Source organism: Trematomus bernacchii, unplaced genomic scaffold (assembly GCF_902827165.1).
Source record: "Trematomus bernacchii unplaced genomic scaffold, fTreBer1.1, whole genome shotgun sequence".
Taxonomy (NCBI): domain Eukaryota; kingdom Metazoa; phylum Chordata; class Actinopteri; order Perciformes; family Nototheniidae; genus Trematomus; species Trematomus bernacchii.
In genome coordinates this window covers 95,001-121,478 of record NW_022988043.1, presented here as the reverse complement: position 1 = coordinate 121,478, position 26,478 = coordinate 95,001, and the positions used below count along the sequence as shown (strand labels likewise).

Genomic DNA, 26,478 nt, shown 5'->3' with positions numbered 1-26,478 from the left:
TCAACATCAGCAAAACAAAGGAGCTGATTGTGGACTACAGGAAGCAGCAGGGAGAGGGACACGCCCCCATCGCCATCAATGGGACTACGGTGGAGAGAGTCAAAAGCTTCAGGTTCCTTGGGGTCCACATCACTGAGGACCTGACATGGTCTCTTCACACCACCACCATCACTAAGAAAGCTCGACAGCGGCTCTTCTTCCTCCGCAGGTTGAGGAGGTTCAAAATGGATTCCAGGATACTCTGCAACTTCTACAGGTGCACGATAGAGAGTATCCTCACTGGCAGCATGACGGCCTGGTACGGCAGCTGCACCGACCTCGATCGTAAGGCTTTACAGAGGGTGGTGAAAACTGCACAGCACATCACCAGGACGGAGCTGCCATCCATGGAGGACCTTTACTCCCAGCGGCTCAGGAAGAAATCACTACGGATTATCAAAGACCCCCCATCACCCCAGCCACAAACTGTTCTTTCTGTTGCCGTCTGGCAGACGTTACCGCAGCATCCTGGCAAGGACAAGAAGATTCGGAGACAGTTTCTTCCCGCGGGCAGTGAGACTGTTAAAAAATTGAACTGTTGAAACAACTTCAAACATTCAACTGCTACTCAGTAGTATGTATCTAATACCTAATATATATATATCATTCCAATAACTTGTATATAGACTCATACTGCACTATTCCACATCATAACTTTATTTCATTTTTATAACTATTATTATTTTTGTATTGCTCTTGCTCTTATTGTTATTATGTTATGTTATTATGTTGCATTGTTGGAGAAGCCTGTGACATAAGATTTTCAACTGCATAATTACTCTGTAGCTATGTCAGATTGACAATAAAGAACCTTGAACCTTGCACTTTCACTATCCGACGTGTTTATGATGCGCCAGCAGAGGTCATAAATGTGCGCCTGCTGCTGTGGGGAAACTATGGAAACTACAGTTTTCTATACAGCGGACTACAACATGGATGTTTAATAAGAACGAGGGACTACTGTAAACTCATCTAGAGACTCTGCACCGTGCTCTGATGCTGTTGTTTTATGCTTTATGAACGGGGACAACAGAGAAACATATTCTTCATGACCAAAGTTGGAATTGAAATAAAAAAGGAAAGTAAAACTTATGCTCGTCACCCTCTCCCTCCGGTCCACATTAATACAAATGATCCCAATACGTATGATTGTATGAAAAGATCTTAAAATCAATACAAATGTATTTATTATAAACGTTAGTCCTTAACATCTATCACTGTGTATATCACCATTCAAACATCTTTTAAAAGTTGAACAAACCCCACACAGCTCAGTAAAGACTGTGAAATGTTGACTTTACGTTCATATTTCTCTTTTTGATTATAATACTGATGCACAAACAAAGCACTTTGGCAACTTACCACATACGTTTTAAAAAGCTTAATAAGCACCGTAACTTTCATGATATCATTTCTCGTTCATAATCGGTTGTTTCCGTGAACGGCCGACTGTTGTGTGACGGCAAATGCTGCGGCCGCAAGGCATTGTGGGGCAGCATTTTCTCCTCTCCTTTCGGTTAGGGAGGTCCAGTGGTTCCTAAGCTAAAGGAGGTTATAAAGGAAGTTTGAAACCTCCTTTCCTTTTAATTTAGAGAATTCGAACGGCACTTATCATGGCTGCCACTGAGGGACTTCCGGGTCATTTCACTCCGTTAGGAAGGTTCCTAAGCTAAATGGACTATTCAAATGCAACCTCGGAGTCGGCTTCTTCTTCTTCTTCTTCTTCTCTCAGTTTTTTGGCGGATTTCAAACAACTTTAAGGTGCATACCGCCACCTCCGGAGTCGGCTTGACTCGGTTTGCATTTATAAATGCACACGGCATCTATTGCACGTCTGTCCGTTCTGGGAGAGGGATCCCTCCTCTGTTGCTCTCCCTGAGGTTTCTCCCATTTCCCCTTTAAACTGTGGGTTTTTCTCTGGAAGTTTTTCCTTGTATGATGTGAAACGTAAGGACAGAGGGTGTCGTATTGTCATAGGCCTACTGATATTCTGTACAAACTGTGAAGTCCACTGAGACAAATGTAACATTTGTGATATTGGGCTATATAAATAAACATTGATTGATTGATTGATAAAGAATGGACAAATGTGTTTAATCGTTAATGTCAGGTAGTAAGTAAATACATTTGTTCCTGCTCAAGATTAGATTCAACTTTATTGTTATTGCACAGATTACAGGTACTGAGACAACGAAATGCAGTTTAGCTTCTAACCAGGAGTGCATAAAGCAGTCAAGTGAAAAGTAATGTACACAATCTACAGAATAAAATATAGAATGAATTGAATGATGAATAAACAGTGAGGGGTATGAATACACTATATACACAGTAGCCTAGCCTAGTATGAACAGTGTGTTGTATGAATATGCTAAGATATATAAAGTATGACAACGGTAAGCAGTGCAAGTATAGTATAAAATATATAGATATTAATTTAATGATGATAAACATTGTGGAACAATGATGAAAAATGTGAATGGAAGTGGCAACGTAAAACTGACACAAAACAACAACACACTTTTGCCGAGCCAATGGAGAGTTTCATCCCCAGCACGGGGTAAAACCCACCAATGAGCGCTCAGCTCGAGATACCAGCAAGTCGTTTCCCATCAAGCATTTCGCTTCCGCAGCCCGTGGAGAGAAACTGCGCCGCCTCGCCGCGCCTCGCTCTCAAGTCTGCGGGCGTCTTTGTCCCGCGAGATTTCAACGTCTCATGTAGGCGAGCCTCCAGAGCAAGTCGGACAAAATGACTAACCATCATGCAACCATGGATGTATAATAAGAACTGGATACAGCGTGGGAGGCGGGGCCTCATTCATTCCTATGAGAGTTGCTCATTCGCGCATGATGATAAAATGGCCCAACTTTTGAGAGAGCGAAACGTCACAGATTACCCGGCATGCCTGAGAAGTACCCGTATGTGCGCTCATAGCGCATGCGCAACTTTAACCATGCCCCCCAAAATGCTCGTTCACATCAAGCACGTCAATTTGCGTACACGTAACAGCACCGCACGTTCATGACAGCATGGTAATGGTTGGTTATTATGATAGATTTGATATTAACGAGGCGGCAGTTAGCAGCTAGCGGTTAGCTAGTAATTATGCTAATTTACACATCAATCGTTATGTACTTTTATATTACGCTGTAACAGGATCTAGTGATATCCAAGCAACAGAGCTTCATTTAGCATGAAAGAATTATTGCACTGTATATATATATATATATATATATGTATATATATATGTATATATATACAGTGCAATAAGCTTCTTAGTGCAATAAGAAGCTACAGGGACGTTAATCTACGTCGGTAATATTAACTTTATTTAATACAACATTTACGGTACAAGATTTAATCATACAGCCCCTGTAGTATAATATTTTACAAATGATGAATTACAGCAAACATGTGCAATATATCCATTGTTACAGCTCCGTGGGCTGGCAGTAAGGCGATATGGGTCCGTTCTTATTGTGCATCTATGGGTAAAGATAAACGCATAGTGCTGAACACGTAACATGAACGTGCCGGGCGGCGCGGTCCTGTGGGTTAGATGCGCGTTCATAATGCAGAGGGAAATAACTCACAGAATAACGTTATTAGCACATTTTTACAACTTGAGGAACGAATGTTTCTAATAAGGGCTATACAAGTGTTCATACTGGGTAGTTTATTTAGTTTAAAAAAAATTATCCAACGATTTACAGACCACTCTTTCCCCATGTAAGTCAATGGGAAAAAGTGTTTCCGGGCCTGGCAACCAAAAGGAAGTGTAGTACCGCCGTTTGGCCAGCACGAATATTTTCATCTGAGTCCGGCGCACTTCCTGGGGGCTTGCATGCAACGCACTAGCAAGACGTTGATCGCAATTGCGCAGGTCTGCGCAGGTCTCGCTTGTCTCAAACAAGCCTAATGTGTGTGCGTTCGCGTGGAGTGTCCGCCACATTGAGTGACGTTGAAAAACCACTACTTTATGAATGGATTCTGCATCGTTCATCATTACCAGAGTGGAATCTTGTACTTAAAGGTGGGGTAGGTAATTTTGGAGAAACCAGCTCAAGTGCGCTAGAATTTGAAAATACACAGCCGGAAAAAATCTGCCACTTCCTTACAGAGCCCCTCCTCCAACACACACGAACGCGCACATGACCAATGAGGGCACGAGATAAGTTTGTGCACAGATGGAAGGCTGACAGGCAGGTAGGCCATCCAGTTATTTTAGTCGGGCCGGCTAAAATGATTGGTCGTGCTTTTTACAGTACTACGGCTTCCACAGATGACATTTTTTTATGTATTTATTGTCAAAGCATTTAAGATATTCATTGCTATCGGGATGTTAAGAGCATTCCATGGAATATAACAAAAAGTGTATCTGAAATAAATTACATACCCCACCTTTAAGTAAAAGTAGAAATACTAAAGTGTAGGAATACTTACAAATAGAAGTCCTGCATTCAAAATGTTACTCAAGTAAAAGTACAAACAAATTTGCATCTAAGTATCTAGAAGTACCAAAAGTAAAAGTAATAATATTGCAGATTGGCGCATTTCACATTCATATTAAAGGTTTTGATCATAACTATTGATGCATTAATGTGTTTATCAAGCTGGTAAATGTGAATTTACTGCTGGGTAGCATGTGCATTTAATCCAGGTGTAACTAAAGTCTTATTTAAGTGTTGATCATATTGTTTATCATTAATCTATGTCTGCAAAATAACTAAAGGTACTACATAAATGTAGTGGAGTAGCCTAACGGTTCAATATTAAACTCTGAATTGGAGTAAAATAACAAAGTAACATAAAATAGCCTAAAGTAGCCTACAAGTACCTCAAAATTGTCTTAAGTACAGTACTTGAGTCAATCTACTTAGTTAACACCAGTGTTCATGACTTCACCACCTGCCCTACCTGACCATTTGCAACGCTGTCTATGTATGTCATGAAACACACAGGCCCATTTCCAAACCAATTCCTTAACACAACTAGCTCTGCAAGCTACTCTGCAATAAAGTGTTGATTCATGCTGAAAGAATATTGCTGTTTGTTCTATTAACTTTAATGTAGACCTCTTCAACTCATATCCATGTCATCAAGGATACACTTGATTTAGTTGTACTGCAGATGGTAGCACGATGACTCGATCACAGATGCTTTCGACCTGTATTCATTCCAGTGGGCATGGACAATTTAGTAGAATTTTTTTTTCAGTAAATGCAATCCAATGTAACATTACCACTTACTTCAACATCAAAAGATTACACAACATTTATCTGACACTGTGTCTACCAACCTTAAACATTATAAACTTTCTAATGGTGTGATTTATTGGACTCTTGAATTAAATTGCAAGGTGTGGCCGTAGGTGTATTAACTGCCCCTGAGATCTTTTATATTGTAAAGTTATATGATTCCAACATACTGTTTTATGACTGTTGTTAGAAGTTATAAAATAACAAGTAATCTAAAACATAAAGGTTGGTAAGGCTTCCTGCCCACTGTTTTCTTTGATTTATTAAGAGGGAAACGGTCAGTGAAATCTACTTTAGGAACACTCAGCATGTGACTCATTCAGGTCTTAGTGGAAAGAAAATACACTCATCTAAGATTCATGCTCCTTCATACAATACAGTCTGCAAACAGCTTGTGACAAGTCATTCATATTATATTGAACAATAGCGCAATATTTATTATTGAACATGAATAAGGGTAGTTTGAGGATCCATAGGGTAACCCTCAACTCAGTTTCCCAGCACAATGTCATTTATTATTTTTCAACTAGAAATCCATTTCAGTTACCGTAAGTGTGGACAGGATGACTATGTGGAACTTGATCTCCGGATTGGAGGCATGCTTGACATCCAGATAGACATGTGGAGGACAATTAGTCAGCACTTATTATAACAATCCTGCAGCCCTGTCACAGACCTGCAGACATGTTCATTGTACTGTTTTTGCACTTTATTACTTTTTTTGTTTAAATACAAACACAATTTGTTTTATGTCTTATATATATTTATGTTGCATTGTTGTAGGAGCCTTAGACTTACGCTTTTCGTTGCCATATCTACTGTAGCTACTGTGTGTATATATAAAGCCTTTGAGTCTAGAGAGATACTCACCCTGAGCCATGTACTCTTCTTTAATGGTGTTGCTGTTTAAGATGGACACACATGTGCTGGGAGGAATGGGGATGATCCTGGTGACTGTCTGACCAGCAGAAGGTGGTTTTTGGCAGTTCTAGTGTAACTTGTGGTGAAAACATTACTTTCTTTTGGGGGATTGTATCACACTGAACAGTTCTATTTGACATGTCATACAGAGTAGCAAAGCTGAAGATATAAGGCAAGTTGAGGACATACATTGTATATGTTGTCATGTGTGTCCGTATAAGATAGACAATCTGGTTTGTATAATGATTAACTTTAAACCGGACTTCAAGGAAATTAGGGTTCAAATGTTTCTTTCGGTTAAAATAAATTAGTAAATGAGCTCATTCTAACTGTGTGTAAGTGGTGATAGCATGAAGTACTACAGGCTGCTGCTGGATCTCCTTCTGTAGGCGTGTTCGGTCAAACACATGAGCACAGATCATGTGAGGTAAATAAATGCTGGAAATAATGAGCAATGGAATCCAGACAAAGTGCAGCACGTCCCCTGATCCATTTTGGCATCTATATAATTAATACTGTTAATTGCCTGATGTGTATGGGATTATATTTAACTAGTATAATGCTAGCAAAAGTGTGTATATTAGTATGTGAAGCTGTTTTATATATATTAATAGGGTTACAAAGTGTTTCAAATAATGAAGTGAATTGAAGAATGAATACATTATTTCAACCAACATGTTATTTCCATAATATGAATAACAAATGACAATTATTTATTAAATAATCTATTATAAACTCTTATAGTACACCAAATAATTGAATGTTAAAGCCCACACAGTCATAGCCTGGTGATATCAGACTTTCCTAAAATCAATCGAGTGTTGTTCAGTCCTCTTACACAACTCATAATGATGTTATTACCTGATAACCTTTAACATTGATATACTAATGGCGCGTTTCCACTACAGCGCGCAGCCCGGTTTAAGAGGGCTGTGACGTCAGCGGCCCGTTTGTGGTTGCGTTTCCACTTGGCCTAGTACCGGCCGGCTGGTCCTAATTCTCAGTTTTTCTGGCCTCATAAAATCGTGGGGCCAGGGCCAAAGACAACCGGGCTGTGTTTGTGACGTCAACGCTCTCGGCTGCTGATTGGTCGGAGAGAATCGTCACAATCTGCGCGCGAGATAATCCATTTTTACAAACAGCATTTTTGTTAACGGAGGAGCTACAACAATGGCAAAGAAAAGCACACCATGGTCGGTCGAGGAAGTGACGACGTCCATTATATTGCAGATGATAAGGTCCAGCGGGTGCTCGACGGGACAACTCGCAATATCAAAGTCTTTCAGGAGGTCTCTACACAGACACTGGACTCTCCAACGGCGTTACTGGAGTCTGCATGGTACGTTTTTGCTAACGCTGTGTTATTTGCTTGAAAGCTTTGTGTCCCTGCTTTGTGTCCCTATCTGTTTTAAAGCTCACTTCTAACAAATAAGTCTATTTTATCCTTACATTTATGTTCGACAACCCCGATGGAGCCCCGAAGGCTAGCTAGGCAGATAGCATTAGCGAGAGCTATTGTTTGCTAACACCATATGTGCCATTGTTTACGTTCAGTTTGTCTTTTCTATAGTTGTTGTTGCTATTTATAGTATTGTGCTGCAGTAGTTTGTGGAATTTACAAGTCATGTTTCTGTTCTAGATGATTACATTGGGACTAGCGAGGAGGAACAGTTCCGAACAACGTCCTCTGCATCAACAGCACAAACCGAGGAGGAGACGATCTGGCCCTGCAGGAACGGCAACTGGCCCAGCAGAATCAATGCCATGTCTTATCTTATTGCTTGTTGATAAATAATTGCACCCACCAGCGATCGCACAGAAAGATGGCATCATCTAGGCGTCCCTCTGCAGTCAGAAATATCATAAACACCATCGTCCACAAAGCACTGTACAGGGGTTTATGGATTTAAGAGAATACTTATCACAGTGAAACCTTTATCATCTGTTGCAATTAAAGCAAATAAGAGAATAAATACTTGGTTAAATAATACATTTTAACTCTTTAGCAGGACAACTCTGCATACTGTTTGAAATTGAGTTTGCTAGCTTGAGGTCCTCCTCTAAAACATAACATTACATAATGGTATTAAGAATACATGATAAATACATGTAGAAAAATTACTCAATTGTAATACCCTCGTTGTGCTAGACTCAAACACATTGCTTATATATTTCAAAGAGAAGAGAACAAAAGAAAACACCTATACAAAGAGAGCGGTGCACAGCGCTTAATATTTACTTGCACTATATTTCTGTTGATCTGGGTTATTGTGTTGCACTGTTGGAGGAGCCTGTGACCTAAGATGTTCATTGTCATAACTACACTAGCTATGTTCGTATGACAAAATAAAAAACCTTGAACCTTGAGGCTGTGTCTTTCAGACAAACCATCATAATCATATTATTTTATGCTGTGGATACTTTAGCCTCCATCCATGTTAACAATTTTTTACACTTGCATTTATGAATATAGTTCTGTTGTGTTTTTACACTTTTGTATTTATGTTTATAGTTTGCTTTGATATTTGCTTAATTTATTAGATTATTATTATGGGGGCAGTACTGGTGCTTGAAATTCAAATATTTACTAAATAGTCAATTCTGATAACATTTTTTTGGTTTAAATAATTTGACAAACACATGTATGTGAAAAAGAAAAGATGTATTTATGTTCAATACAATACAATGAATATTTAGGTATTACACGTAGGTTTTCCTCAGGCATCCTGAAGTTCTCCACCCACTGAGTGTGTGAAAGATGGAACAATCACATTCCACCACTCGGTAGCTCGGTCGGTAACTTCTGAAATACACAAACAAAAGCATACATATTTTAATACGTAAAAGTGGTAGCTACAATTAATTAAATACTTGAAATACTTTGGTCGTATAGGGAGAGTGAGCCTAAACACATTGCTAGTTAGCGAACGTTAGCTTACCAAGTAGCATTGTAGTTAGTAGTGATTCGAGTCGTCCTGTAGTCTCTGCGGCGTAGGAGGACTGCCCGAACTCTCGCGTCAGCTTCTTCTATACCTCGTCTTGCTATACGTCGCCTCTTTCGAAACAAGTCTTGTCTATTTCTTGTGATAATAAACCACACAGCAAAAAACAAGCAAACGATCGCTTTCACATCTCCATTGTTGTGTCGCATTGAAGATGACGTCACGGCAGTTTTAAGCAGCGTCGCTCCGCCTACACTGTTACTATAGATACTGACCCGGTTCCTAAACTGTAATGGAAACGCGCCACAAAGTGAGCTGGTCCTAACGAGGCCGGGCGCGGCCAAAGGAGGCCGAGCGGGGCCGAGCGAGGCTGTGTAGTGGAAACGCGGCATTAGTGCCTGAGTTGATGGGGTCCAAGCAAGCCCCCAGGAAGTGCGCCGGACTCAGATGAAAATATTCGTGCTGGCCAAACGGCGGTACTACACTTCCTTTTGGTTGCCAGGCCCGGAAACACTTTTTCCCATTGACTAACATTGGGAAAGAGTGGTCTGTGGTATTTTAAACTAAATAAACTACCCAGTATGAACACTTGTATAGCCCTTATTAGAAACATTCGTTCCTCAAGTTGTAAAAATGTGCTAATAACGTTATTCTGTGAGTTATTTCCCTCTGCATTATGAACGCGCATCTAACCCACGGGACCGCGCCGCCCGGCACGTTCATCTTACGTGTTCAGCACTACATGCGTTTATCTTTACCCATGGATGCACAATAAGAACGGACCCATTTCGCCTTATTGCCAGCCCACGGAGCTGTAATAATGGATATATTGCACATGTTTGCTGTAATTCATCATTTGTAAAATATTATACTACATGGGCTGTATGATTAAATCTTGTACCGTAAATGTTGTATTAAATAAAGTTAATATTACCGATGTAGATTAACGTCCCTGTTGCTTCTTATTGCACTAAGAAGCTTATTGCACTGTATATATATATATATATATATATATATATATACAGTGCAATAATTCTTTCATGCTAAATGAAGCTCTGTTGCTTGGATATCACTAGATCCTGTTACAGCGTAATATAAAAGTAGGCTACATAACGATTGATGTGTAAATTAGCATAATTACTAGCTAACCGCTAGCTGCTAACTGCCGCCTCGTTAATATCAAATCTATCATAACAAACCATTACCATGCTGTCATGAACGTGCGGTGCTGTTATGTGTACGCAAATTGACGTACTGTCCGTGGCCGCAGCTAGACCATATTGGCATTTTGGGGGTTATGGTTAAAGTTGCGCATGCGCTATGAGCGCACATACGGGTACTTCTCAGGCATGCTGGGTAATCTGTGACGTTTCGCTCTCTCAAAAGTTGGGCCATTTTATCATCATGCGCGAATGAGCAACTCTCATACATCCATGGGTCCAAGAGGGAAAAAAATATATGACAGAGAGCAAGCATGGTGAGCCAAGCCTCCAAACTTACTATGTCCCCACACTGTAACCCAGCAGTGCTGCCCCCTTTAGGACACCAGATGAACTGCTGCACCATGGTGGCAACCAGCCTTTGCAAAGGGGCAACAACAATATGTTTTTTAAGTTATAGAGAAAAAAAATCTTGATGCAAAACATACTTATATAAAAATGTTTTATTTAACTTCATCAATACATAGTCTTTTTTTTCTGCAATTGTATGACAGTCTTTAGGAAAACCTAAAAGTAACATCTTGCTGAAAGACAATACATATTTTGGGAACATGACACCTGCGTGGTGCAAGTGTATAAAAATGCAGCATAAGAGAAAAGTATTCTTTGGTAATGAGTTGTATTAGTAGTATTTCAAATGACATAAATCAGTCTTAAGGCACACAGATGATAATGAATAGTCAAAACACCTTAAACTCTGAGAAACCCACGGTTAAGAAATTGCATATATGATTGTAATACAGGGGGGGGAATACATACATTTGCTTATTGAAAAAAAAGAGAAGAAAAAGGCACTGAGGTTCAAGCCCAGCTTTGCAGTATGCCCACAAAGAAAATATCTCTATTCCTATTTTACAATACTGTAAATACATTTAATGTATAAAAAAAACACTTTATAAACGTAACTTTCACTCAGCATTGATTGAGAATTATTTTTTGACATTCAAACTGTAACACATTATTTACCCAATGCTTCAACTTGAACTAAAACTACTAAATTCTACGCTGAAATGTAATACACTTTCTATAGATGTTAACAGTAATCCACTGTAATAAAATATATATCACTCTGAACACAGAGTGAAGGCAGTATGATTCCCTATGGCAGTTATCACAATGTTTAACAGTCACAATTTTCAGTTACAGCACTGAAATTGACGCTATTTAGGATTCATAGATCTCTCGCAGTAACAAGTCCGACTGAGACATTTCTGTTCACTATTAAATGTTGTCTCTCAGAAAACAATGTAATATTAAATACATTTGAAACTCACAAATAAGATGGTGGTTGAGCGTCAACAGGGGTATCACACATGATGATGGGAAACAGTACATCGAGGTCGGGGGAACCTCTCACGCTGAAGCTCACCTATAGGTGACACAAGAAAACAACTTTAACAGACCGATCCGCTGAAGATCCAAAACAAATGTAAGGCAAGGCAAGGCAAGTTTATTTATATAGCACCTTTCAACACAAGGCAATTCAAAGTGCTTTACAAAAATGAAAGCCATTAAGAAAATGGCATTTAAAAACAGTCATTAAAAAGCAAAGATAATAAAATAAACATTAAAAGAAAAAATACATGGATAAAAGTTACAGTGCAGTTTAAGATATGAATAGTTCAATTAAAAGCAGCGGCAAAAAGAAAAGTCTTCAGCCTGGATTTAAAAGTAGTAAGAGTAGTAAAACCTGCAGGTTTCTGGGAGTTTGTTCCAGATATTTGGAGCATAATAACTGAACGCGGCTTCTCCATGTTTAGTTCTGACTGGGGACAGAAAGCTGACCAGTCCCAGAAGACCTGAGAGTTCTGGATGGTTCATAATTTAGCAGTAGGGCAGAAATGTATTTTGGGCCTAAACCATTCAAAGCTTTATAAACCAGCAGCAGTATTTTGAAATCAAGTCTTTGACACACAGGAAGCCAGTCTAAAGACTTCAGAACTGAAGTGATGTGATCCACTTTCTTAGTGTTAGTGAGTACTCGAGCAGCGGCTTTCTGAATAGATTTTTTAGTGAGACCTGTAAAGACACCATTGCAGTAGTCCAGTCTACTGAAGATAAAAGTATGGACAACTTTTTCCAAATCCTGCTGTGACATTAGTCTTTTAATCCTAGATATATTCTTAAGGTTATAGTAGGCTGATTTAGTAACTGTTTTAATGCGACTGTTGAAACTCTGGTCAGAGTCCATGACTACACCTAGATTTCTGGCTTTATCTGTTGTTTTGAACATTGCAGACTGAATCTCAGCGCTAACTTTTATACGTTCTGCCTTGGCTCCAAAAACCATTACCTCAGTTTTATCTTTGTTTAATTGGAGAAAGTTCTGACACATCCAATCATTGATTTGTTCAATGCACTTACTCAGTGTTTGAATTGGAGCATAGTCTCCTGGTGAAATGGTTATGTAAATTGGTATTTCATCCGCATAGCTATGGTAACTTATTTTGTTGTTTTTCATTATCTGAGCCAGTGGTAGCATGTAGATGTTAAAGAGAAGAGTCCCCAAGATGCTAATACAACCTATATATCTGTCATCGTTACCAACCTCAATCAAGTATTCAACATTAATGATGCTGCAGTTAGAGATGGTGAGGGATGCAGAAGAGGGAATAGTGAGCTCAATCACAGTGCGACGGTCAGAGATGCGTTCACTGACGAGCTGTCCAGTCGAGGACATCAATTTCTTGACATACATTCTCCTGTGGTTCTTGTTGTGGGTGTAGAAAACCTGTTTCTGTTGCAGTGACACCTTTGGAGTGGCTGTTCGAGATGAACCATTAATAAACTCGCAAATGATCTTCACAGTTTCACCTGGAAGAAGAACAGACAGTGTTTGGTTGTGATGTTTTTAGCCAGCAGTTTTTATAAACTATATTGATTGTTAAATTATAATAATGTGTTGATGGAAACACTACCAGGCATGAAGCCTTTCTTCTCTATACTGGCTGTCATCTCGATAGGACCAGAGGTACACCAAAGGCAGCACACTGTCATGCTGTTGGAGCCCGAGAGAGGAGCCTGCAGAGAAACAGCATTAGCATGCATGAGCAATGAACATGATAATAAAAAGAAGAAGAAAAAAAGAAGAGGACACAGAGAAAAGGTCAATAGATATAAATGCATAGCCTTATAAGTACTATGTACAAATAAGTCAACCTGAGCAGTTCAGGCAAGCATACTTAACCCTAACACTAGCAGGAATTTATACAATAAGTGGGTTGATGGACCTCAGTCAAGTTGCAACATTAGAAGATCACCAAAAAGTGGGGTGGTAGTGGCTCAGTCTGTAGGGAATTGCCCCTGGGATCGAAGAGTAGCCGGTTCGAGTCCCGATTGACCAAAAATATGTTGGCCCTCTCCAGATGCATGTGCATGTGTATAACTGTGTGTGTATTGTATGTGCATGTGTGCACCATCCTGTATACAGTGTGTGTGTGTATTTAATTAAAATATACAAGCCAGAGTGATAAACTGAATTTCCCCCTAGGGGGATTAATCAAGGTTCATCTTCTTCTTAAAAGTGGGGCACTGATGAGAAGGCCAGTTTGTCAAATTGTAGTTTAAGCAATATTGGAATTTTACAATAGTGGAAGAATATTTCTCAAGCAATGTCCTAAGCACTCCACTACGTCTTGCAGCTGTATACACTTTACAGAATACAAATACAAAACCCTCCCTGTCCAGTGAAAACCACGCATTTCCGAATATGGTGATTCCTGTTAATATCCTCATGCTAAATAAATTATTAAAACAGTATCTCAAACCAGATATGTTTTTTTACATGTTTTTTCTGGAGCCCCCTGTCAGGTTAACATGATCATGGATTACTTACATGCAGCTCTGGCTGGTTGGTATTAATCCGGTTTACAAAATTACACTCTGTCACAAAGTCTTTGGACATATGCCAGGGTCTGTGGACGGCCACTGTCAAGTTGTACGTTATGTGTCCATAAACCCCATGGAAGCTGGATGGGAAGTTCCTGCATTAATATAAAATAACAATAAAAAAGAGGAAATAATGAGAAATTATGCAATGTAGAAACAAGACAAATTTAAAATGAATAGTTACAATCTCAGATGTTAAAGATAACAATTCCAAATTATCTAAATCACATGGTAGACAACAATATTATTAGGTTTAGATACCAGTCATGCTTCTCAATAAATGTATTTCAATCTAAACCACCATGTGAACCCAAAGATTATCTGTAAAAAACAGAAGGACAAAGTCACGTGATCAGACACACCCTTGCGGGACCTGGCATGTAAACGGGTATACATGCGTGCCAGCCTTGAAAGTTGCAGCCCCACCGGTAGCTGCAAGGAGAAAACAAACAAGAGTGACTTTACTGAACAATGACTAGTTGTATGAAATGTTGACATGCATCCAAAAGGCGTTCATGTGCGCCTACCACTGTTTTGTTGCACGATGACACTTTTTAGGTCAAAGAAGTCCAGTTTTGCGGAATAGTGTCTCCGTCTCTGATTTTTTCCACCTCCGGTGGACCAGTGCACATTTGCCTTTCCTGTCAGTGTCATCGTTATAGAACTGATCTTCATTTCCTTTGTGAGGTCAAATGAGATGTGTCCTGTCATCACATCGCCACTGGAGAACGTATTCCTCTGATTTAAAGCGTTGAAATTGATTTTGAAGTTCTTCACCGTGTCCTGAAACATGGTTCAGAGTAGACCGGAGTTAAAAAAAGTAAAACAAAAACAGTCTCCTGAACAAGGATGATCTCCAAAAGTTTCCCTGTAGTTAACGTATATTTGGTTCGTAGAAAGGATTTCACAATCACCGATTTAAGAGTTAATTCGCAAACCAAAGCCACAGACAGTTGGCATCAACAATAACATTGCATTCAACAAACTGCGCAGGCGCACAACATGCAGCAGGGAAGCCCATCCCTGTTATCGGGTGGGAATACCATGGGGGAGGACCATGGATGTGGAGGACTGAGGAAGTGACAAAAGTAAGTGATTCAGCCAAAGATGCTCTCTAACTTTCTAACCAGGGGAGTTCAAACTGCGGCCCGTTGTCCATTTTGAAATTGCCCTCAGCAAATTCTAAAAGTGTAATGGCTTTTGGCCCACACATGAAACTTGTGCTTTTGTTATGCTGTACTTAAATATACTTAAATATATATCTAAAAATATATAACACAGTATTCGTGTGTTAATAAGCGTAGTTTTCAAATAAATTCAGTCAATCTTAGTTGATAAAAAAAGCCCAATAACCATATAGTAAGCTAGAAATATGCCCTTCCTATTTCCCCTATAAGCAATCAGAGGCTTCTGTTTTAAGGAATGAGCTGTCAACAATGTTTGTATCAAAATAAATGAAACCCTATGGAAAGCTGTGATGATGGCTGTTTTTTTCTTAAAGCATATTCAATAATCAAGCATAGTTTGCTTACATTTGATTGATTTTGCTAACTTATAATTTAACTTATGAGGCAATATACCTCACCTGAGTGGCCCAGACCTTTTTTGTGTACTGTATGCGGCCCTCAGTGAAGAAAGTGTGGACACCCCTGGTGTAAACTAACATTTACAAGTACATTTACTCAAATACAATAGCCCTAACCCCTAAAGTACATTTTTTAAGGTAGCATACTTCTACTTAACTTTAGTATGTATTTCCTGCTATTTCTATGCATCACAATTCAGAACTTATTCAGTTAAGTGTTGTTTTAATAATGATTAATAGTACTACTGTATAAACATGTCTTAAGCATGATCTGGTTAAGATCATTATGATTAGAAGAAAGAGTGTTTGCAACAATTGTAAAATATGTTAACAACTTTGACAGAACATTTTCTGATGTCAAAAGTAACGTACATTTTAAACCAAAAACACGGTATTGCTCGAAATGATTGTGGTCGACATGTCTTAACAAGAACTGAGGTGTATACACTGAACTCTTAAGACATTTGTTTAGTTGTTTCTGATATCGGTCTCTGAGATTTTGGCCACCACCCCAATACAAATGCATTTTCTTTTTAAATAGCACTTTAGTGTCTGTTGATTGAGAATGATCTAGACTAAAGAAATGAATGAGGACATTGTTTTAGGATTTATTTGCCACGGCAAACAATTGCTATTCATTGAATATATATTGGCATCTCATGGTTGAAAGAATTTATACAAATATAATAAAAGCTATTGGCATCCCTTGATTATGGCTAGTGTGTTTTCTTTATAATTTGGGTGAACTGATCCTGTAACTGTTCAACCACCAGATGGCACTAAATACCTAATATAACACACTAATATCATTCTGATGGTCACAATGCATCATAAACTATACATAACTTACTGAAAACATAACTTGTCATTACAAACATAGTTGTCATGTTTCCTCAGGATGCAGATCAATTATTTCAGAACAACTCCTGGACTCACAGCACTTTGAACTTAATGTTTTGTAATGCTGAAATAACAAGTGCTTTAACTGCCCTTTCATAGGTTTATGATACACAATACAGCCATAAAATGCTGATCATGACTTATGAAAACTGGCAGCACCAAGCACATAAACACTCCTGGCACAAGTTAACTTGACTGCATATCTTTTCATACCTGCTCTATTTGAGAGAATATGACATATTGTTTGCAGTGTAGTGAGGCAAAACATATTGTTCAAATGACTTGTGCTGTTATAGATGTATGGAAGCCATGCATTACATAGTGAATTCACCCTTTGGTGGTGCACCTCTACTAACTGTTGACACGTATTCAACTCACAGACACAGGATCAGATTTTGTAAACCACTATTAAGCACTTTCAGTAGTAGTATATTTATTGTGCAGGAATTCAGGAATGTTACGTTTTCAAGAAGCCATTTCCTTTCCAGCAAACTTCTAGTACAAAGTTTGTAAAACCTCAATCCCTTATTTTTATAGTAATGATTTTAACTACCAAGTGTTTATATGTGTTTGACATGACAGCTTGTGATACGTAAATACAAATCTTGAGCTTGATGTAGTGCTTTTAATGCTTTGACCGCTTTGAAACGGTAAAATGTAAAAAGCAGAGGTCGCTTAAATCAACAAACTTTAATCATCACTGTCCATTACCTACTGAGACACTTAACATTTAGACTAATACACAGTAGAACGAGTTTATTCTTGTAATAGTCCCAGCTGTTTTTGCTCTAATGTTGTTAAGGATTACTCTGAACACTCCTGGAGTTTAGCTTATTGATAAACGGTCAACAAATAGCCCTCTCTTTTTAATTCACTTTTATTCATCAAAAAGGGCAGAGTAAGGAAAAAGAATCAATTGACAATTTGAAATAATACATTTTGTGATTATAATCTTGTTGTCTTAAGGCCCACATGTCAGATTTTCCCATAAACTCCTGAGAGGTCAATCGGAGGCTGGTTGTACATTTTGCATTTAAATGTAGATTCGTGTTTGGCACATTCTGCAATCTAGTATGTCTTAGCAACATATGATCTTTTATGCTGGACTACAGTTGGACATTATTGTATGAGTGTGTCTTTGGCCGAGTGCGCCCACACACACCGCCATTTATAATAGGCTTTGGCTTTAGCTGTCTCCGATAAAGGCACCTATCAGGTTTAGTTGAGCTCACGGTGACTTGACTCTACCTGCCAACTCGGTAAACAAACCACACACAGTAGGACAGATACACACACACACACACACACACACACACACACACACACACACACACACACACACACACACACACACACACACACACACACACACACACACACACACACACACACACACACACACACACACACACACGTTGCACATATCTATCTTTACCATCTTTCTCTTTATCTTATAGATATCACATTGCATTGTTAATTGGATCATCCACGCGTATAGGTTGTAGGTATTTTTGATCTTGTCGTGTCCATTACTGGTAGCGTTACATCAAGATGACAACTTTATTTTATTGGGTTCAATTTTTCTTCATGTTGTTTGAATACATCCCAAACATACTAATAATAAGTTACAATACTATTATTTATTCTCTCTGAATGTCCTTAACAGCCATCATCAGCTTTAATGTATCAGCTGGTGTGTGCAACAGAGTATTTAGTTTATTTTCATTTTTTTACCCCTAAATATTTGCCTAACAATTGATATTGTTACTATGTCCCTACTGTTTGGTGTATAGTAACAGAGTAGACGTGTCAGCTTGTCAGATCTAAATCCAAAGTGAAGTAAAAGAACCCAGAGGACAAGCTGCGTTATTGATCTGTAGTTTCTCTCTCCTCTAGTTAATCCACAGGGTCGGCTCTAATGACATTGAGGAGCTCCGCTGGCAGTCGGCACTTCTGCCATTTGCAATTTAGATAGAGGGAAAGTGTTTGGGGGTGAAACGAGGAGGGAAAGTGAAGGAGAAGGGAGACAGGAGACAGGAGTTGGACTGAAAAAAGTCACATGGTAAGGGGGTAACAGAGATGATGGGTCAAGGAGGAGAGACAGCAAGAGGGTGTGTGCACTGCAGGACAATTGTGGAAGGGAAAGATAGAAAAGACAGGTGATGCTTTGAATGACAGTGAGACTTTTTGGAGGGACTTTTTACGATTTTACGGATTATGCTATATTTCTTAAAACATAAAGCAATAGTTTGACATTTTCGTAATAAGGCAAATGTGCTTTATTGCCAAGAGATTGATATCTGTTTGTCAAATATGAAGTTACCTCCATGCAGCCTGTTAGCTTAGCATAATCACTGGAAACAGGAGAAACGGCTAGTCTGGCTCTGTCCAAAAGAAAAAGATTGTGGCTACTTTTTAAGAAGTTGGCCTGTAAAGGGACCATTTATAATTATTGATGGTGTGTTACTTTGAACTCTTAAAGACAACTTTGTTTTTCTCACATGCTTCCACAGTGAACGGGGGACTATTTAAAACCCTTCCGCTACAACAGTCTTCTTGTATTTAAGGGTATTTCTTTGAGCTCACTAATAACATATCATATTGTTTGTTTATTTTATACCAAAAAAAGTTTGATGGTGGTTACGTGTAGAGCCATTTCCTGCTGGGAAGCAGTGACATCCTGGAGTCTCCTCTGGTGTCCAGGCAAACTCATGGTGACAACAAGACAGGGTATAATCTCGCACATAATGTCGAAATGTTTTCTAGTTTTTCCACAAAACAAACAAGAAATAATGTGCTTATATATAAGTTAGCTTTACAGGTGCTGGGAGCCGGGTTTCTACCTTCCAACAGAACCAAGCTGGCACACTATTTTATTTTGTGTTTGATTATTTTATTCTTCCAATGATTTTGTTAAGAGGAAAGGGTTAACTGTTTCAGATGTGTGCAGTTATGTGCTTTTTTTTTCACTCACTAAAAGAATTCCTGCGGCCAAACGGGAAGCCGCAGAGGAAAGAGTTGGCTACCCTAATCTTGTGCAGATCCTCTGATAGCTTTCTTCTCCGCAAACAATGCCGGTCAGGAGTGAGGAGGCTCAGGAGGGGTGTTGAAAGACCCGACAACCAGCTAGAGCCAAGATCTTTGTCACCCTCTGACTGATCAATGCTCAAACATGTTAAATTACTACCAGGAAAAATGTTGGTCTCTTCAAAAAGTTCATGCATCCACATTTTTAACATAACTCTTTTTTCTCAGGGTCTTTTCATGTAAAGTTGTTTTCTATTTCCAGAAGCAAAAAAGCAGTTGTCCATTAGTATATCCAAGAAATCGAATTGACCTCTTTCTGCGTATATCATCTGTGGTGTGTGTGTCTCTGTAAATCTGAATCCATGTCTGTCTGTCTGTCTGTCTGTCCATCCATTAACTGTTATATAGGAGTCAAACAATAGGGGTTGACCTGTTAGGGGTTTCCTGTGAAGTTAACCACACGATGAAGTCAGAGTAAAAGAATCCTTTTTCAAAGAGCATCACAGTTTGCTCAGCCTGCGGTAGACTTTAAAAGCTAATACTGCCACCATGATGTCATTACCACAGGACCAGCTCTGCAGCTAATGAGTCAGACACAGCATGAAGTCTCGTAATGTTGTCTACATGTACCAATCTGTCTCTGTCAGTCAGTCTCACTGTCTCTCTCCCTGCGGTTAACACACTAACACCACAACACACTTACTCAAAATGCCAACCCACGTTTTATTCGTGTCTAAGTTCATGTCTAAAGCAGTACTCTATCTCAGAGTATACAAGTTACCTTAGTAAAACAAAAGAGGAGCTTTGTTCCTTCGTCAGGCTAAATCCTCCCTCAGCAATTACCGTTCACCTTCCAGAGACCTCGGCGAGGAACAGAGCAACCCTCTCTCTTTTAAAGCATGCAGTGAAGCATGAAGACACAGGCGCTCCAAAGGCAGAGCTGATCATTCTTCTTTTCAGCTGGCTGTACTGTAAGCCTTGAACAAAATGTTTTGATGCTGCTCTGTTGGTGTCTGCAGTGAGTATTCTGTCCATAGTGTAGCGTGTTTGATGCTGTCGGATTAGGATCTTTGAGAGAAATAATTTGATATCATGAGACAAGTCTGTATTTGACTATTTATCATTTTAAAGCTCGGATAGATGAAATGTTATTTGATATCTGTCATTGTGAATAGGTTGTAATTTGTACCCCTGTAATTATGTTGTATGATGTCCTTTTTGTTTTCTGTTGTTTTTATGTGTAACCAATGTGCTGCAGGTCTCCCTTGAAAAGAGATCGTTGATCTCAATGGGATTTTACCTGGTTAAATAAAGGCTACATACAAACAAACAAATTAGTGTTTGGCATTTGAAATGGAGCTATAATAGATGGTGTTACCTGAAAGCAGAGAGAAAGAGATTTTGATGCACAGAGGTATAATTGGATGGTGTGTGTGTGCTTTATGTGTAACTCTGAACTCTTACTTGAAATAATACGCTTTTATCCCCTGATAGTATTATTGCCCACTTTATCCCACTTTAGCTGAGATATACATAAGACAACTTGAAGTGATTTGAAGTGAAATATGGGCTTTTCAGATAAGTGCCATGTAAGCTCTTTCGATATCATTTATGGAAACCGATATTCCTTTTGATTGCGTCCCTCTCACAGAAGAAGACATTATGTTTTGACTTTTGAGTCTTTTTTTTTTTCTTCTTTAATTAATATAAAATTAATTGTGGCTAGATGAATGCTTGTATGTGAGATTCCCCAATACAATAAGACATAATGCTAATGTAACCATGCTAACATGCTATAGTGAGTTTCAATTCTTAGAATGATTCATATGCTATAATTCAACAAAAAGAGCTGACTTTAAATGAGAAATATTGTCATTATATTTTGGTTGGCAGTCAATGTGAGATTTTATTCTCATCACCATTACTCTTTATCTATTTTATCTATTCTTGACTGCACTGAAAGTGTGCGTTTCTTTACATACACAGAAATACAGGTGCAAAAAGCATGCAGACTATGCTTTAAACTGCTCACGCATAAGTCACCCATCGAAGCATCGCTACTGCTGAATTAGAGAGTTGTCCATCAAAGCTCGGTCAAATATTTGCCTTGAGCTGTCCGGCCTTTTCAAAACAAATCTTCCAGCCTATGACAGAGATCCTTGAAATCAAATCCAGTTGATCCCCCCTCTAAATTCCACTTTATAACTCAGTGGAGAAAGAGAGGCCATCACTCAAACTACTATAGTCCTGACTCATATTCAACTTGTTCTCATTTCCTGTTTAAGTAGAGTGCAGCTTGATCGCGTTATGAGACACTAAAACACCATAAAAGACAGTTTCTAATAAAAAAGGAAAATGCCTTTTTTTCCAGGAAAGTGTATATTTTGTGCACATGATGTATTATGATGTTTGGGACAATTTTGCTGTCTCACTACACAGTCAGTGTTGTTGAAGTTGTTTTAATTGGGGCCAACATGAGGCTTCAGTCTATCAGTGGAAGAGGGTAGCTAATATGGGCACAGACCCTCTGTCCTGACCTTGATACAGGATCATCCATCATCCATGCTCAGAGAAGGTGTGAGGTTGAGAGGTGTGTGCAGATGGATGACACTTTAACCCAGGTTAGAGCCTTTACGCCCTTGTCAATATACAGCCTGTGTCCTGACTATTCTAAACATGGGGGGAGTGAGAATTAGGGAGAATGAGTGCAAGGCACATCACTGCTGCTATTGTTATTTAACTCCACCCTTATATTTTAAAACACAAGTTTAATTTTAGTTTTTTCTTTTCAGTTTTATGCTGTTAATTGCAATTGTGACAGATTTAAAAGTCACAAAATAAAAGATACCGTATTTTTATTAATGAAATGTCTCAGACAGAAAATGTATTAGGCCAAACCTATAAATTCAATCAAAGCTTTAAATGTTACTGTAACAGCTTCATATTTAAGCTCCAAACTGTATAATTTGAAGATTTGTGACTTTAGTGGCCCCAAGTGGTAGTATAGAAAACGACACTGGGCAGACTGCAATAAATGCAGATATTTTAGGGTTTGGCAGGCAGTGTACAGTGGACTTTTTGAGCTTTATCATTGAAACGGCTGCCTGCTGTTTATGGAAGCAACATGAGAGCGATGAGAGTGAACCTAAACAGTAAATCTGCGTGCCAGTAACAAACAATAAACTGAAAGATGTGGAAAATCTTTGCAGAGCTCAGGGGGATTGCAGGGTTAATAACCATTGTATGTGGGTTCATCATCAAGATAAACTCATTAGGTAACAAGTAGTCATTGGATTTAATGTAAAAAATGTTTATCTGTCTAATACTAAAATGTAAGGACAAGTGAAAGTACATAGATAAATAATCATACACCTCCAGTTTAGCTGAAACTGACCCTGTAAGTGTAGCAAACAACTGTGTGTGTGTGTGTGTGTGTGTGTGTGTGTGTGTGTGTGTGTGTGTGTGTGTGTGTGTGTGTGTGTGTGTGTGTGTGTGTGTGTGTGTGAGTGTGTGAACCACCTGAAGAATGCCCACAGTGCTGTCTGTTCTTTCACTTGCGCATGTTGTAGTCTTTAGAGAAGTCGGGCTCAGGGTCATCTCAGTATTGCGGATCAGAGAGGGTGCTTTTTGGCTGGAGGCATAAGAAGTGTTGTTTCTTTTGCACACACACACACACACACACACACACACACACACACACACACACACACGCACACGCACACGCACACGCACACGCACACGCACACGCACACGCACACTCACCAAATCACATCCAATCCCCAACTCTCCCATTTTGTTTTTGTGGTAGCTCTCATCTGCAGCCTTATTACCCAGAGTCCTCTGCAGCAGCCCGACTGGCGCTCTGTGCTGGAGTGTTCTGTTCGTCACATCAGCACCCAGCGCACGCTCAGCCCAGCTCAGATCATCAGGAATTTCACAGATGGAAAACCTGCCCAGAATTCAGAAAAAGGCTGTGCATACATCTAATTGTGATGGAGTTTTCCTCCTCGGCTCAACTGCTCTTTTTCTCTGCTTATTCCCTGGATGAAGTGCTGTTTCATCCCAACAGTATAATTAACCAGAGAAATGAAATCTACAACACATAAGAAAAATCTATTTGCATACTCTAATCAGAAGAGTTAGGTTTTCAACCCCTTGAGGTATACTCCAATCATCATGATAAATTGTGACTATTCAGTGATGATTGCAATGCCCATAGGGATTTATGTATTAACATATACATTATGACCATTAACACCACATCTCATTTTATTTTTTTCCGTTGCATCACTGCATAACTTGGTCATCAAAATAAAGTGAAATCATCTGTATGATTTCTGAACATCTGTTGAGTTGGAATGCCAGAGGCCCTTTTAGAAATAAACCATTTAACAGATGCCTAATTGCTGTATGAATCAGCATCAAAATCCTCTTACAAATAACGGGTATGTTGTCTCTTATACAGAAGTTGTATTCCTATTGTCTCTGTCTGTTAGAGAAGCTGCATGTGAGACATGTAACCAGTTTGAATGTGTCCAAGAAGCTGCTTCCTTTTGCCTTATTATGAGCAATTGACAGTATCATGGCTACATGTGCAAAATATATTATTTTGCAGACGTTTTCCATTATTGTTTCTTTCCTACTTTGAACTTCCAACGCAATAATAGACACTGCTGCTATTATGTCAGTATTTATCTATCATTAAATATGTGTTGGTGGTGATAAAGACCTTCAGAAAAGCGATCAATAGGCTAGCATAGGATAACCATTGAAACAGACATACAGTACACACCATTGCATCTCTATTAAATGCTTTCTTGGTTGATTCCCTGCAAGGAACCGACAGGCTATTTTGTTAACAGGCATTAGCCAGCATCAGGAAAGAGGCATAAGCACAGCAGGGTCCACATGTTCAGGGTAGCTTCACTTCTGATGTCTGTTAAATCGGTGAGACGTATGTTTCTAGACATGCTTAATAGGATATGTTTTACTCTTGCTTTCCTGTTGCATCAGTGGTGGAAAACAAACGTTTTTTTATCCTTGAATGCCAAGTTTATTCCACAGTCCAGCCTGGATGATCTCAAGGCTGCAGTATTTCATGTTGATTCCCGTTAGATAAACAGAGTTACCAGTTTGGAAGTTGCCTCTTGTTTACGCTGCTGATTCCATTACGCCCGGGGGGCTAGTTGCTTAGACCATATTGGAGGTGCCATTGTGCTTATGAAAGCAATTTCCACGTTTTTTAGCTAAGTTTGGAAGTGAGTTTCATACTTTTTTCCACCGTTAACAAAACCCCTGGTTGGGACACCCTCTTTATCATCAAGGGGGAGGAGGGAACAGCAAATGTGTTTGGAGCTGGCAGTTTAAAGACGCCCCTGGACCAGAAGAGACTGGGACCAAAGAGTTTTATTTATTTTCTCCTGTGTACTATTTACTATGTTTTTTGTTTTGTACTTGTACTATGTGTACTATTCTTCTCTGTAAATCTGTACTGCCACAAGCTTAGGATGTGTTTGCTAAGGTTGTGTGTGTTTGTGTGTGTGACATGGCACAATGCAATGCTGACAACACTGGAAGGCAGCTTCTTCCAGTTTTTTAGGGAAAAGCATTTTCTGAGCTAACATGGTTTATTTCAGTGAGGAAGAATAGGAGTAAAGATATCAAAGGCAGGAAGGAAGGAAGATACTGTAGCAACTGTACATGGGCTGTGTGAAGAAGCACAACAGAATACAGTCTTTTTTATATTTCACCCTGCATAACTTACCTTACCTAATCGCCTTATTCTAAGTAAAACAGGCATTGTCACCATGCTACCAAGGTGTAAAGCACTCACCTTTCCATTGTAGACATCCATTATTGAACAGTGATATATTCTTAGTCCTGGCACCGACAATTAACCATCTGAAAACACAGTGTGACAAGGTGTACTATTGCTCATGCTAAATTATGTACTGAGCCACAAGCTTTTGTAAACTTCAGCGCCAATTCATCTCAAGAACCTCTTTTGTTTGAGAGCTTAATCGTTTGCTAATTAGCGTCCTTGCTAACAGACACTCTCAGTGGAAATATACGATTACATAGCCCATCGACAGGCTCAGTAAACAAAGGCTGTTTGCCAAACTGCCAAAGCAGTTGTTGTAAAGCTGGAGAGGGGCAAATCTATCATTTGTTTGTGTGTGTGTGTGTGTGTGTGTGTGTGTGTGTGTGTGTGTGTGTGTGTGTGTGTGTGTGTGTGTGTGTGTGTGTGTGTGCAGCCTACTGTATGTGAGTGTGCATGCATTTATGTGAGAATGAGTGACAGAAGAAAACAGAGAAAGTGAGACACAAGGGAAAGGGGGAAAACAAGAAGAGTGTGATTGTTGGGCACATTTGGATTTCACTGTGTGCCTCTCAGTTATTGAGTGTTGATTTGAACCAGATTTGAGTGAACATGTTGGTTTGTTCGTAAGTGACAGTGCTGAGAGTCTAGACAGCCTGAAATAGGTGACCTCAGACAGATGGCTTGGTGCTGCAAAACTGAGAGAGGTGGGTGGACTGAGAGACGGAGAGAAAGAAAAGGAGAAAGGGATAAGAGGTGATAGAGGAAAGCGAGCAACACGAGTGATGTTATCTGACAGATTTAGGCATGTTGTTTTTACGACCAGTGGTGCAAAGTACGTGTGATCCCTTCCAAAATAAACTATCCAGTAGTTCGTATACT

At 39.2% G+C, this 26,478-nt stretch overlaps 1 protein-coding gene across 1 annotated transcript; it reads right to left on the bottom strand.

The window, feature by feature from the left end:
- Positions 1-10,815: 10,815 nt before the first annotated feature.
- On the bottom strand, positions 10,816-15,335 carry LOC117472398 (arrestin domain-containing protein 3-like). The gene is made up of 6 exons (XM_034117553.1): positions 14,794-15,335; positions 14,629-14,698; positions 14,214-14,361; positions 13,297-13,399; positions 12,927-13,192; positions 10,816-11,747 (listed from the first exon to the last, which is right to left on the bottom strand). Exons 1-6 carry the CDS (start codon positions 15,056-15,058, stop codon positions 11,649-11,651), a joined length of 951 nt encoding a protein of 316 aa, XP_033973444.1. The 5' UTR covers positions 15,059-15,335; the 3' UTR covers positions 10,816-11,648.
- Between the last annotated feature and the right edge of the window lie 11,143 nt (positions 15,336-26,478).